The following is a 14,098-nucleotide window of genomic DNA, read 5'->3' as shown; positions in this document are numbered from 1 at the left end:
TGCTGCGAATAAAAGTGATTCACAAGTCGCGGCTTATTTCAAAGTTGTGTCTATTATATGCGTAGGAAACCGGCAGGAGTTTATCGGTATTTAAACAAAAGTAATTAAAAAAGAAATTGGTTTATTTTTAGTTGGAGTTCGCGTCCGTGGCCACTAGGCGGAGCCCTTCCTTCTCCACTTGTTTACCTCACTCCTCTCCATCGTCTGCTCCGCGCGCCCTAGCAACTGCAGCATCAGCGCGAGTAGCACGCGCTGGTACGCTACGTCACAGTGCCCCATTGGCTTCGTCAAGTTGATTATAGTTGGGATGGCATCACCGGAAATTGGCCGGTTTTAATTTCAAATTAAAGCGCGCGATAAAACGTCCGCGCGTATCACTAGATTATCTTTTCTCGGTTATTGCCGGCTGGGGTCACAGTCATTGATCAAGAGAGAAGAACACATCTTACGTTCCTCAAATCGACTGAACGTGCATGTTTTTCGCACTCATGAAACGGTACTGAATTCTGTCGCAAGTAATTAACAACAGAATCGTGTAGCAACAACTACATGATGCCAAATGAATTGTTTGCTAAAATGTTACCTGTCCCAGCCGTTATATTCGAGAAAGCTTGGGCGAAAGTGTACACAAATGTTTTACGTTGAAAGCCGTTCCCGGAAATTGTATTGTTAATCCCCGCTAGCTACACAGTATTCTTCTTTCTATCCCTTCTGTATGTTGTGTCCTTCCTTTCGGTCATTTTTTTCCCCATTTTTACAAATCTGGCCAATTAATCTGGGCGCACAACACATTTTCCTTTTAAATAATACATTTTCTTCGTCCATCGGAGGAATATTTCTCACGTTTAGTCAAGCCGTCGTGTCGCATTAGAAGAGAAATGAAAAACAACCATCCACGACGACCAGAAGGCAGGGAGAAAATACAGCAACGCCCATTTTGACACCTGCTGTATCACCACGGTGCTCACGAAGAAGCTTTAGCATATTTTTCTACGTCTGCTTGCTTCAAACGACGTTCCTATTCGCTGCTGTGAGCTGTCTTCTTACATTCTCCCGTCGCCTCGTCGGCATCTTCGATTCCATCTGAACAAGGGTTGATCGCTCCATGCCGCCTTGCACGCAGCGCGCCCCGGTCACATTTCTGCAGGTGAGCGTTCTCGCCCTTCCATGCCATTTAAAATCTCCAAATGCATGCGGAAAAGCTCCTGCTTTCTCCTTGTAAACAAATTATATATTACACTGTGCAGGCCATTCATGCACAGTCGTCATTTTTTAATAAATAAATAAACAAATGTGTAGTTAAGGATGCTTGTGCCCAAAATGCATTTTACGTGTGAACAATGCAAATTCCAGAGTCTTTCTAATCAGTATAAATTGAATAACATGGATTTACATACAGCAGTTGTTGGTCACGGTGATTATTGTTTGCTGTTGTTGTTTTGGGATTTTCTGTTCATTTAATTTTGGACTTTGCAGGAGGCAAGTGTCACATCATCCTTCGGAGCTAACACTAATATGCAATTCTTGTATTTGTAAACACATTTACACGCCCAAAAGTTGAAGATGTATACGTTGTTGAATGCTGTCTGTGCACCCTTTTGCCCTCGCTGATCGTGACGTGTCGTGAGCTTTCCTTTAAAGTGGCCTCCGGTGGCGAGATTTCTCCTGCAAAGTTCCACTTCATGCTCAAGACAAACATTAGATTGTGCCATAAGCATGCGTAGGAAAACAACTGAGTGAGTGTTTGTTATGACAGAAACAGGCCTAACTGCTCTAACTGCTCTACTACTAGTAGTACTACTAGTATTAGTGGTGGTGATGCAGAATGGGGTGCTGATGTTTTTGAAATGAGGCTCTAAAAGTAGCAGTAAAAAAAGAAAAAACAAACATGATGTTGTTGGTCTAGTGGAGTCCAAACCCTTGTTTACACACATGCACATTCATGCATAAATGTGTGAGGATCAGCCAGCCTCCGTTCCCTAGCAACAGCAATGTGCACCATTGAAGAAGATCTCTTCCAGATTTAGCCCGAGGGTCAGCGGTGCCTGCCGTTCAGAATTTTTTGGACTGTTGGTGATTAGATATTGAAGTGTTATTATGGCTTTACAATGCCAGGAACTTTGCCTTCATTTAGATGCTCGTGAGGGGCATGTGTGATCACACCCCTGGAAATGAAGTGTTTTTACATTCATCACTGTCTACAAGAAAGCCCTTTTTATATGAATATTAATAACTTAGACATGAAAATAAATAAGAGGAAATAAGAGGAATATCATGTTTATCATTTCGAACGAAATTAAGATTGCTGTATTTGTTTTCCATTGTTCGGGGGCGCAGGGGTGTCCCGTGGCCCTAGCACAGAATCAGGGTCAGTGGGGCAGAAGCAGCATCTTTACTCACTCCAACGACTCACCCCCACCTCCCCCATCATCCCTTTAAGCTGCCATAATGCCATTAAAGGTACTGTGTGAGGTTTGGGGGGAGGGAACATCCGCTTGGCTCGTTGCAGGACGGATTAACATCAGTGGAAACCCACACACGAGCCGCAGACACATGCGCACGCCGAGACGTGCAGAACAGAGCAGCCATGTGTTGATCCTGCCGCCCGACCGGGGGCTGCTGATGTATCACATTTCATGGCGTTGTTGATGCCTAACCCGTTTACCGACTGTTTTTCCTCCCCAGACTGCACCGTGGCCTTACGTCCGCACCCCTTTGGTTCTCCTCTGTCACGCCACCGTCCTCCTCCTCTTCCTCTCTGCCTGAGCGCTCCTGCTCCTCATTCTCCTGTTCGGCCCCCAGCATTGCGTCCAGCTGTGGCCCTCACAGGGTGCGCACGCTGGCGCTCACCTGACAGGTCCCGGGCCTCAGGACGACAGCCAGCAGCAACACGTTCCCTACATGAGGGACAAAGCGACACAGGTGAGTGCTGTGTGTGTGTGTGTGTGGGGGGGGGGACTGTAACATTTAACTGGTTTCAATAAAACAAACATTGTAAATGAAGCAAACAAATCAAAATAAAACTTTTTTTAAGAGTCTGGACACATGGGCCCCTCTGGTGCTGAAGGTTGGGAGGAATTTGCAGCCCGTTGCATCATTTCAGTGCTGTCACATGTCATTTCTCTAAGAGCAGGTCATCTCGGGCGGGTAAACAGACTGGAGAAACAGCCCCGGGCGTGGGTTCGACTCTGCTTATTCAAGGGCAGCGTTACAGAAACAAACATAATCTTGCAATTCTTTTTTATAATTGAGTAATGAATTATTTCTATGCATTTTAAACAGGGCTTTGACAAAAAATTAAGCCAGGAACCAAAAGCACAACAGAAATTACAGGTGCATCTGCCACAAGACACAGACTAATGAAAGCAGATGCCTTCATCCCTAATTTATGCCATTTTATTAAGATCATTCTTGAGATAGTTGGCTGTGTGCGGACTGTAGCTTTAACCAGCATGTGTTTGTACCAGACCCCCAGGGCCTGGGCAGATGAGAGGAGGAGAGGCTCTCATAAACGCTCGGCCTCCTGTGGGAGCACCGACCAGCTCAAGGAGGTCAGTTCCTCGCCTGCAGCCACACATCTTGGATCCGTCCAAAGTCCAAACTTGTTGAAGCGTGAGCTCCTCTTTCCAACGCTTTCGCTAACATCAGTAACATCTGCGTCGCATGTGCCTGTGAAACAGATTGCGAAATTGCGTCAGCAGCTTCAGCGCAGCAAACGCAGCAGCCGCCACCGGAGGGATAAGGACCGCAAGTCCCCGTTCAATGGCAGTCACACCATCATCCAGTCCCAGGTGATCTTAGCTGGGCAGAGAACGCATGTGGGGGAGCTTACGCTCGTCGTCCCCGTGTAGCTGTAGGTTCCACACAGCGAGTTAAATCCAAAAGACACTTCCTGTAATTGCAAAGGTTGCTCTGAAGTCATTGTGTCTTCAGTTCTTCTTTAGTCTCTGTCGGTGAATAAAATACTCTTGACAACAGCGAAAACTCTGTGCACGTCCGCGTGTGCGGCATAAACACTGACCGCTGGCGTCCGCCTGTGTTTTCTGTAGTCGCCTATGCCCAAAACCATTTTGATCCCCATCCCCATTTCGAAGTCATCGGCCCCTCGATTCCGCAACAGCGTGGAGGGCCTGAATCAGGAGATCGAGCGCATCACCATCCAGGACTCCACGGAAAAGGACGACGCCATTGTTGTGAGTCGTCTGACGCGTGCCGGTCGGGGATTAAGCCCCCTGTGTTTCTGACCTCTTTCGTGTGTGTGTGCAGCCACAGGATGTCCCAGATGGGCACCGTGCGCCCCCACCCGTCCCTCCGCAGCGCAGCAGCAGCACCCGCAGCATCGACACGCAGACTCCCTCGGGGGGCGGCCTGAGCGGGAGCCACAGTAACTGCAGTAGCCGCCCCGACTCCATCTCGCCCTCCTACCTCACTGTAGTCAATGACATGGGGGGAGGCAGCCCGTACGAGGACAAAGGTGACCGACATCCGTGATGCACACACGCCAAATTCTGACTGAGTCAATCTGTTAATGATGCTGACCTTTGACCTCCCGTCTGTCCCTGTTGTCAGAGCTGGGCCCCTACTCCCCACTGCCTAAATATGCTGCCTCTCCCAGACCAAACAACAGCTACATGTTCAAGAGAGAACCTCCAGAGGGCTGTGAGAAGGTCAAAGTCTTCGAGGAGGGCATGTGAGTCTATTGATTTTTTTTTTTTACTGAAGCTTTAATCTGGAGCAAAGTTCAATTAAATGATTTATCAGAGTGGAAGTAACAAAGTGCGTGGACTCAAAAGGGTGAACTCCCATCAATTTTCTTAGGGACTTAAAGGTTAAAGGGGGTTTAATAAGAGTTTAATTAGACTGGTTTAACCTGAACCGAGGCGAAGCCTCGTATAAATACTCTCCGCACCCACAACAGAATTTGAAGTCACCCAGTAAGAAAGCCGATGATTCCGATGTGGAGACTGAAAAGTAAATATAGTACCGGTATAGTATTTGAAATATGCTAAGAGGATGTAAACCAACTGAGTCAGTATTGGTGTGTTTGAAATAAAGAATAATTATATTCTTGGTTGTGTTTCCAGGCCCAAGCCTCTGCAGGAGATCCCCCCCTTCTTGTGTCCCGACCGCAACAAGGTCAACTTCATCCCCAACAGCGGCTCTGCCTTCTGCTTTGTCAGCATTCTCAAGCCCTTACTGCCCGCCCCTGACCTCAGCTTTCGCCCCGGGGTCGGCCTCCGCAGCCTGTCCCCGTCCCTGGTGCCTCTGTCCACCCAACCATGCCTCGTGGAGGAGCCCGAGAGCTTCTGATAATCCCCAAAGGCTTTTAGTAACCACGTTCCCCCCTCACTTCAAATTACCACAAAAAAGCAAATCAAAAAAGAGAAAACATCGGAAACAAGATCATGCCTTCAGCATGCCAGCTAAGCTCTCTGATGTCCTTATCTTGGTGAAAAAGCTCTTCCCACTGCCTCTCCTCAGATGATGACAATATGAGCACCCTGCAGCCCACAGCGGGATATTTGCAGCTAACATTTCACTGCTTTCTATCTACCTTTAGTTCTGGTTAGGTTCCTGTTTTTATGGAGGAAAAGGGAAAAAAAAACTTTTTGATTTGATCATCTATGTACCATGGCGCCTTCCAAGGACATCTCTTTTTCTAGTTATTTCTCTTGATATCAGATATGCCTTCCATTAAAGAAAAAAAAAGGCTGCTGGTTTCCTTGGTGACCAAGAGTTTGACCACAGATGCTAATTTTGGTGCTGAGAATGAATTTTGTGGAAACGCTTGAACGGTCTTCACAAGGAGAATTCAAGAAATGTGCCTGATCTTTCAGACCGCTCAGTGTCGCTCCACCAGCATAGTGCTCAGATCTCGTGTTCCCCGAGGGAGACCTGATGTTTGCACTATGATGGCCGTAGATACACACCGAGAGGTGGGACCCGGCAGCAGTAACCTGGATCCCCGCTCCGCGGTGCGTATGTACACACAGGCCAGGGCTACGATGTGTCCAGCGTGTTCAACCCGTGTCCGCCTGCACCTCCTCCTTCCCCTAAGCGCCAGCCTTTTCCTCAGAACGCTGCACCACCTCACGTCCCTTCACCATCTTATCCCCCCCCCCACTGTAACTGCAGATCTCCCGTGTCTTGCTCAATGTTCTCGTGAAACGTGTGCAGAGGGGCCTCGTCCTGAAGGCTCACGCTCCCTCTGAGCATGGAGAGGTCTGACCACGCCCCAAACACAACGCTGACCAGTTTTCAGGTTCTGGAAGTTCCCAAAAGCACATGGAAATAAAATCTGCCTCCAAAACGTAGAGCGACGGAAGTTCAATGTTGAAGAACATGGAAACTCTCAAGGACTTGAGGAAATGTGCTCAGCGACATTCCGCCTCTGGAATCTGCGAGTGGAGCGTATGGGCATCAGCCTCGCCACGCCCAGGGCCAATCCTCCAGTATGTGTCGTTATTGCTCGACTGTGCCTGCAGTGGTGGGATAAGAATGTACTGGACCTGTAAATACAAGAGGTACCGTGTTTGTAATATAGGCTGACTACAATTATGTATCTGAATGAGCCAGTAATTGTTTAACCCCTTCCTCCTCCAGCTTTTTATCCGCCGACTACTGTGAATTCCTCTCATTGTGAATAACAACGCTGTATTTATTTATTAGGAGTGCCGTCGCGTCTGCAGAGACTTTCCATTTTCAGAAAAAAGATTTGAAACTTTAGAGAAAATGAATGTTCAAAATGACCAGATTTGTAAAAAAGAAAACAAGTTCTGTTCCAAATGAAGCATCTGGTCTGGTTGCTTCATCACAATCAATCCCACATTTGTTTCAGATTAGGTGTAAACAACAAATACCCCACTTTTTTTTTTTTTTTAGCATTTTGGTATGAGGCTCCACACACACATTTGCTTGTCCAGTTTATTCCAAGTTTTCATCTATTAAACCCAAGTGAAATAAAAAGGCATAGTTAAATTAAATAAAGCATCTGTGATTGACTTGATAAGTACATTCTTATTTGATTAACTATAAATACAGCAATGCAGTTTCTCTTGTGACCACTGCACACAAGCAGAAAAAATATGTGCAGCTTGTATAAAGTCTCTCTCAGGCACACAAATGTCATAACTGCGGATTTGGTTTCAGTTGATGCACTTGGCTGCCGCCAAAGATGCTGATATCATTCTTAAGTTGTCAAACAGTAAATGTATAAATGTCAGTCCTGGTCTCGTCTTCCCTCCTTAAACAATCGACACCTGAATAAAGCCATTGTATGATAACAGGTAACAACATATAGCAGGAGTCAATAGTTTTTAAAAAAGAAGCAAAAGAAAAGCTTATATACTGTACATGTACATTTTAGTGTCGACAGGTGCGCTGCTAAACAGAATTCAGTGGCCTTCAGCCTTTCAGAGACCATTCGATTTCCCTTTTTCACATTTGTTTTTCTTGGCCTTCTGCTCGAGACACCAAAACAAACATCCAATTCAAACGCGAGGATGCTTTTAGGAGCCAGAAGGGCGTTCAGGTCGTCATAGTGATGCGCCGAGTCCTGCCGGGTGACTGGACAGCAGCTCATCGTCCGGTCCAACATAATCCAGAGCTCAATAAAGCGCCGTGTTATTACCGTTTCATAGAATTTGCATATGAACAAAAAAAAAAGAGGAGACTTTACATCATACGAGATGTGTTTCCCAAACAATGGCCATATTTGCCACAATACAATTAGAAATCAGTAATTGCATGATGTAGTTAAATGATAGTGATATTAAAAAGATTAAGAATTGACACGTGCTTCATTATTCCTGACTAAGCCAGATAACACTGCCATCTACCTGTCCAACTACAACCGCTCATCTTTAACTATGCTATTCATTAAAAATTCAGGGTTTCTCATAAGTCCAAAATATTGCAATAGTAAATATAGATATTTTAACATCCTGGATCCCTTATTGTGCACACACACGACAAACTGTAACACACCCATACAAGGCAAACATGAATAAAAAGACATAAATACACACGATACCGACATTTCTCTGCTTGTCTGGAGCTGAATCAACAAAAACGGTAACACAGAATGCAGCTTTGCTGTGTCTTAACAGTCATATACAGCTGCTGACAGAGGAGGCCAAGCACAATGACCTGCTGGCTTCTTCCAGTGTAACAAACACGTCCCTCACAACAAAATAATGCCGTCAAATAATTTCAAACACCAAAAATGACGATAAATATTTCTTATTTTACTTGCCTGTTTGAAAAAACAAAAATTCTCCAAAACTTACACACGCACACACACACACACAATTAGGCATTTAGCAGCTCATCTGCAGAGCGTCCTATAGCGTCAGGATTGGAGAGAGGATCCAAATCAGCAAACAGGTTGAACCAGGCAGACATGTCTTTAGATCCACCTGGAGGAGCTATAAATACACACAAGACAAGTCATGTCATGCCTAAAGAAGTCGCAACATAAACCTCTACGGAGACAAAAAATTCTCAAATTAACATTAGCTAAAAGTAACATTATTTGCAAATATGGAGCATTTCTTCCCCCCCCCCGGCTTTTTCCTGAGCAACAGGAGCTGGAGCCTGGATACACCCCGAGGCGCCCAGCTCATTGCAGGACCCTATGTGAGCATGTTCACTACCTTGCTCAAGGGTACCTCAGCAGTGCTCTAAGAGTGTCCTAGCACCTCCTTCTTCTACCATGTTCTGTCCCATTGCATCTCACCGTTGACCTCTATGGGCATTTTTATTCATAATTATATATCGACTCATTTTTGCTCACCATTAGCTGTTGAACCTGAAGCCAGCTCAGCCGATGGGTTTTGACCAGAGGGAGGCTGCAGGGGCAGAGCCTGAAACATTGGTGGAGTGGACCAGCCTAAAAGGAGAAAGGGGAACATACTATTAAATATGTTCCCTCAATTCTAATGTCGCTGTATGAATAATGCAATGCCATAGTTCTCCAACAGGGTGCGCTGTTGCTGACCTGAAGAACTGAGACTGTGGTCTAGCAGCTGGGATGGCAGGAAGCCTGTGGGGCTGGAAGAAGGAGGATTTGCTGTAGCCCCACTATTTAATGATTCAGTAGTCGACTGAGGAGTGTTGGAAGGTTCAAAAACTCCAAAAGCATCCTGCCACTCTCTGCTGAACTCATCATTGGCCCCCACGCCTGGGCTGAGGAGGTCCTTGAGAAAGGCCATTTCACCTCGTTCAACATCCTCCTCCGTCTGCAGCATTGTTCCAGTACTTAAGGAAGGTCCTGAAAGGAAAATAGCGGAAAGTCACGAAGAAAGAAAAACACAGACTTACAAAGAGTGAAAACAGTGGGTCAGGAAAGTGAAAAAAGCCGAAATGTGAAACGCCTGCCGCAACCAAGCAGATCAGAAAGCTAAGAAAGAGAGCAAGGTAGTTGGAAGTTAGGACTTCTCCAGTGGCAGAAATGGGAGAGGGTCAGCCAGTTTACCAGGCAGTGGTGGAAGGCTGCACGGGAGGCTTTCGAAGCCCCGGGACTCTGTGGGGTCACCAGCAGGAGGAGGAAGTGGGAGCTGGGGCTGCAGGGGGGCGTTCACTGGCTGTGGGAACTGTGGTACGTCACAGTCCATGAGCATTTGGTCATCGTTGCTGCCCATTGCTGCTGGAGGAGCGGCAATGCTTTCATGGGCTGGGTTCATAAAGTGAACAGCCAGTCCACAGTCAGCAACAGCAAACCATTAAACACAACTATTGACACAAATACTGACGGCAGGAAACACCCATGGATGTAGACACTAAAAACAGAAAGACCTACCACGGGTGTCATTCTGTCCATCCCTGTTGCTGGCTGGCTCTGGAAAAGAGAAGAAGGAGAAGCATGACAATTACATTCAACCCATCGGGTGGCAGAGAATTTAATTCCAAATTGAAATTTAGACTTCGGCCTAGAGGGGAAGTACCGGTACACACCTGCGTCAGCATGTTTGTCATCATCCAAGGACACCAGGCTGTGGAAGAAGAGAAAAAACAAAGGTTATCTAGTTGGCAAGACTACAGGCTATTTTTAGCCAAAGTGCAGCCGAGAGGATGCAGTTTAGAGCTTCACTCTCTCAAGCACGAAGCAACACATGGAGCACAGCACCTGATTCTACTACCTGTCTGTGTTGCTCGGAGAGTTCTCCTTCGTTTTCTCTTGTTTTGTTAAGTCTGCTATTTCCTCCAACGGATCTCGCAGGTCCTGGAGAGGTCGAAGCAAAGAGTTAAATCAAATAAAACACATCCGTGTTATTCTCACTGTGCGGTTTCCACTACTTTTAGTGTGGTGAACTGATACTGGACGTGTCCCTGGAACGTTGTCTGGATCCCTGACATGGTGTTAGCTGTCTTCTCCCAATAGTGCAGTAGAGTAGTCTGGAACATTGATTGGAAACAAAGATGTGTTTAGGCGCACTGGCATGGAGACGCATGCACATTTTGGATTTGAAAAATGAAGACGGACAGAGGCAGACCTGATAGTTACAGAGCGAGTGCGACAGCATGTTGCAGCGACTCGCACCCAACATGTCGACCTTCTGACACACGTCGTTTTTCAGCTTCTCAAACTGGCCCTTCGTCCCTCTGACTTGAGCTTGGACCTGGAATTAGAAAGACCGTGAAGATCGGGAGATGATCTTTCCCAGAGTGCACCAGCACACAGCAGCTCTTTACCACCCCCTGTTGGCCGACTCCAGTAAGACAACAAACCCCTCCCCACCCGCTGCTTCAGATACCAAAGAGAAAAACAAAACCCTATGATGTAAATAGATTTCTCACAAAGATCCTCTTTGTGACATCCTCTTTTATCTACCAAGATCAACCTATAAAAGCCTTCCTCCACCTTGCGGAACTTTTCCAGCTGTTTGTAGGTATCTGGGTCCAGTTCTTGGGATACGTCCTTCATCCAGAGCAGAGCTCCTCGATACTCGGTGCGAGCCTTCTCCATCCGGCTGACCGTCAGAAAAGTGTCAGCTATGGCCCGCCTTCGGAATGTCTCCACTTCCTGGTGCAAGCGGTGCAGTGGCGTACAGAGAGCCATCCTGCAATGCACCAGATGTTGAGTACAATTTGGCTTTAGGATCACGCAACACTTAAAAGTGATTTTCCCTTGCTTGACCTCTGCTTGGCTGAGGTGCACAAGGCCTTGCTGGTGGCGTCCATCATGTCACCGGCCTTTGAGCGATCGTGTTCCGCCTGGAAGCGCAGGAAGAGGCCGAGCTCATTCTCCTCCTGTGACAGGCCTGGAGGACAGGCAGCAGATTCATTTAAAAGGGGATCAAATGGGCTTGAAACACAATCAATTTCACACAGTCAGAAAGGTGAGGTCGCGTGAGGTCCTCGTGCCATTCGAACAGGGCTCCAATGACCTTCAACCGCATCAAGTTACTCAAGTCAAGTCTCTTCTTTGACCTTTTTAAATAGTTCATTTCAGCTCTGTTCAGATCAAATATTTGGCAGGAACTGAAGACAAAGAGCTCCTGTACGGAGGTTTTGGACTCACGTATGATCCTCTGCTGGTACTTCTCGATCACCTTCAGCAGGTCTGTGCAAGTCAACTGAACTGAGCGAAAAAACTGGAGACAAAACACACAAATGACACGTTTCCCCCCCAATGATTCATTGATGGGTTTAATTAGACAAAGATTTTAAAACTACCAACAATAATGTTTCTCATTACCCACAATTCCCTGAATACAGTAGTGGATGTAAATTATTTTTCCAAAGCACCACAGTGAAGAGGTTACTATTTATATGCTATATGCTATATATTTATACTATTTATAAAGAGCCACTGGCTCCCATACGGGCATCTCTTTGTTGTTTGGTCTTGTTTGGTTATTCTGTGATTATCAAATTAGTGTTAGTCTAAGCAAACGAGCCAATTGAGCTACAGTAATACGGCAAAAACATACAGACTTTTAAGCCATTTAGGATGAAAACAAATAAAACACAGTATCTACGTGGACCAATGTCCGTTTCAAATGTATCTGGACAGAATCTCATCAGACACAAAGGACACACGCAGAAATATCTCATCCAGATTGGTTCATTAGTAGCCTAATCTAATATGCCCAGAGTGGCCTCCAAAAGGAGTGTGAGAACACATTAGGAAAACGTTCTCGTTTCATCCATCGAGTCTCTTCCCCATCTCCTTTCCCTAAATGGACGCAGAAGATGAGCAGTGGACTGATCCTGTTCCACAGCAAACAATGGCTGCTCAGTGTTTTCCCTCCAACAGACAGAGTGTCACAGCTAAACGTCAGCCAGGATCCTGCCAGTCCGCGGTGTCTGCTATCGTGACAGAATTCTCACTATACCAAACCTGTTACAACGAATCTACCAGACAGATCTGGCCAAATACAAACCACCGTGTCATCTCACAGCCTTCGCTACAGTATTTAGCCATGTTCCTTGAGTCAACAATTATGGTTTTAAAACACAATGTACACAACTATACATGAGTATGACAGACCTCTCTCTTTATTTTAAAGCCATATGGTGTTTACACAATCTAAAATAAACAGACAAAGTCTTCTTGTCTGTTATGGCTGCATCATACCATCACACAGAAATGTGTCACTCGGCATTCTTGAGCAAAAATAACACAATCCCCAACCCCCACCCAAAACGGTGACGTTTACATCACCTGACATGTTGTTTTAGGGCAGCGAGGAGATGCTGGAGGTCAATGCAAAACACAGTCACACGTTCTGAATGGAATCGGAGTAGAAATCTCCCACATCATTTGTTCCACGTGCTCATTTGAATGGAAGGATGGGGCAGGATATCCCACGACAGGACTGACAAATGACAGATAACTGGCATGCGTAAGGTCTCCCACCTCCAGCTTCGCGTCCAGGTCAGCGTCAGAGGCCACCACGTACTCATCCTCCTTCTTGCCCGTGGCTTTGATGAGGACCTGCTTGGTCTTCCAGAATTTCTTCTGCATCCGAGCCATGACTGAGCTGTCCTCACCAAGCAGGGCCCGGCTGCCACTCAGCATGTCCCCCCCAAAACTGTTGGCCCACAGTGGGTAGTGCCAGGTTACCGTAGCCACACGTGGATGATGGATGTTTGATCGACAATGAAATGTATACATACCCGTCCATCGTTGGATAGCACTGTTTTCGATCTGTAAATAATAAAATAAAAAAGTGGGGAAACTCGGGACTATCGCCTGGACCTCACGTTTTGCCAGCACAATACAATGAAGAGAAACTCTTGTCTAAAAAACGAATGAAAAGAGATGGAAATATTTACGTGAGTGATCTAGCGTAGGCATCGACACGTATAGCAGCAACACCCCCCATACTGGACTACAACAGGTACAGGCAGATCGCTTCTCATGTGCAGGACCAGCCCCGGAGATGCTAGAGGCCATAAAGCTAACTAATCTAATATGGTTCTGGGAGCAGGGATCAGACACCTGCCACTCCTGTGAGGCGAGACACCTGACAGCCAGCTGTCTGCCCAGCAGGTGCTCAGGAACCGCGAAAGCCGCCTCAGTGACACGGAAATGGAAATAAAGCCCAGGATGCCGACTGATATTTATTAATACGGTGACAAGTGACATGATATGTAAGGAGAAACTACCAAAACATGACAGTAGTCGACGGAGGAAGCTGGTGTGCTAACCGCAACTGTGCTAGCCTGGAGAGTCGAGGCCAGGAAAAATGTCAACCTTCCAAAGGGCGACTTTCTTTTAAATGATATTTTCGGACTATAGGTCAAAATATTTCGTGTGCCTTTACCTTGACTTTAGTTTAGATGGACAGTTCGAGCATCTGCGAAGTGCAGTCCAGTTTAGCCTCCTGTCCAGATCGCCGTCATCCTAAAGTGAGTCAGAGAAACAGGATATGCAGTTGTGGCGCCACTTGGACGCGAGGGGGCGCTGTTGTTTCCAGAACCCCCCTCCCCCCAAAGATCGTCCATTAAACAAATGAGCCACCCCCTCCCCCCCAAAGATCGTCCATTAAACAAATGATTTGAAACGTCTGCAAAAGTAATTTTGAAGAACTTTTAAAATGTGTCGTGGCAATTTAGAAAAAAAGATTATGATACCCGTGAGCTGGTTGAT

At 46.3% G+C, this 14,098-nt stretch overlaps 2 protein-coding genes across 4 annotated transcripts; one reads left to right on the top strand and one right to left on the bottom strand.

Annotated features, from left to right (window-relative positions):
* Window positions 1-681: 681 nt before the first annotated feature.
* On the top strand, window positions 682-5,709 carry fam117ba (family with sequence similarity 117 member Ba). Its single transcript, XM_011606202.2, has 8 exons — window positions 682-1,147; window positions 2,686-2,922; window positions 3,468-3,551; window positions 3,681-3,791; window positions 4,050-4,193; window positions 4,267-4,474; window positions 4,570-4,690; window positions 5,085-5,709. The coding sequence occupies exons 2-8, from the start codon at window positions 2,902-2,904 to the stop codon at window positions 5,308-5,310; spliced, it is 915 nt and encodes a 304-aa protein (XP_011604504.1). The 5' UTR covers window positions 682-1,147; window positions 2,686-2,901; the 3' UTR covers window positions 5,311-5,709.
* A 1,201-nt stretch (window positions 5,710-6,910) lies between these two features.
* Window positions 6,911-13,922, bottom strand: ical1 (islet cell autoantigen 1-like). Of its 3 annotated transcripts, none has more exons than XM_011606201.2 (15): window positions 13,773-13,922; window positions 13,123-13,153; window positions 12,863-13,037; window positions 11,522-11,594; window positions 11,138-11,261; window positions 10,862-11,060; window positions 10,494-10,619; window positions 10,297-10,395; window positions 10,140-10,222; window positions 9,955-9,992; window positions 9,800-9,838; window positions 9,476-9,673; window positions 8,999-9,271; window positions 8,795-8,890; window positions 6,911-8,426 (listed from the first exon to the last, which is right to left on the bottom strand). In XM_011606201.2, exons 2-15 carry the CDS (start codon window positions 13,128-13,130, stop codon window positions 8,311-8,313), a joined length of 1,647 nt encoding a protein of 548 aa, XP_011604503.1. In that variant the 5' UTR covers window positions 13,131-13,153; window positions 13,773-13,922; the 3' UTR covers window positions 6,911-8,310. The 3 variants fall into 3 exon arrangements, with proteins under 3 accessions (XP_011604503.1, XP_011604502.1, XP_029696145.1); XM_011606200.2 differs by having other exon boundaries at window positions 13,123-13,246; window positions 13,773-13,910; XM_029840285.1 differs by lacking the exon at window positions 9,476-9,673.
* Between the last annotated feature and the right edge of the window lie 176 nt (window positions 13,923-14,098).

This window comes from Takifugu rubripes, chromosome 8 (genome assembly GCF_901000725.2).
Source record: "Takifugu rubripes chromosome 8, fTakRub1.2, whole genome shotgun sequence".
NCBI classification, from domain to species: domain Eukaryota; kingdom Metazoa; phylum Chordata; class Actinopteri; order Tetraodontiformes; family Tetraodontidae; genus Takifugu; species Takifugu rubripes.
Note: the sequence above shows the minus strand (reverse complement) of the source record. Positions and strands in the feature narration are given on the sequence as shown.

Excerpts from the sequence above, each read along its gene's own strand:
- ical1 (XM_011606201.2), bottom strand. Across the intron at positions 9,839-9,954 it reads TGACAAACATGCTGACGCAG|AGCCAGCCAGCAACAGGGAT; the intron begins GTGTGTACCGGT and ends TCTCTTTTCCAG. Across the intron at positions 9,674-9,799 it reads TGGACAGAATGACACCCGTG|CCCATGAAAGCATTGCCGCT; the intron begins GTAGGTCTTTCT and ends TTATGAACCCAG.
- fam117ba (XM_011606202.2), top strand. The coding sequence starts at position 2,902 with ATGAGGGACAAAGCGACACAG. Across the intron at positions 2,923-3,467 it reads TGAGGGACAAAGCGACACAG|ACCCCCAGGGCCTGGGCAGA; the intron begins GTGAGTGCTGTG and ends TGTTTGTACCAG. Across the intron at positions 3,792-4,049 it reads ACACCATCATCCAGTCCCAG|TCGCCTATGCCCAAAACCAT; the intron begins GTGATCTTAGCT and ends TGTTTTCTGTAG.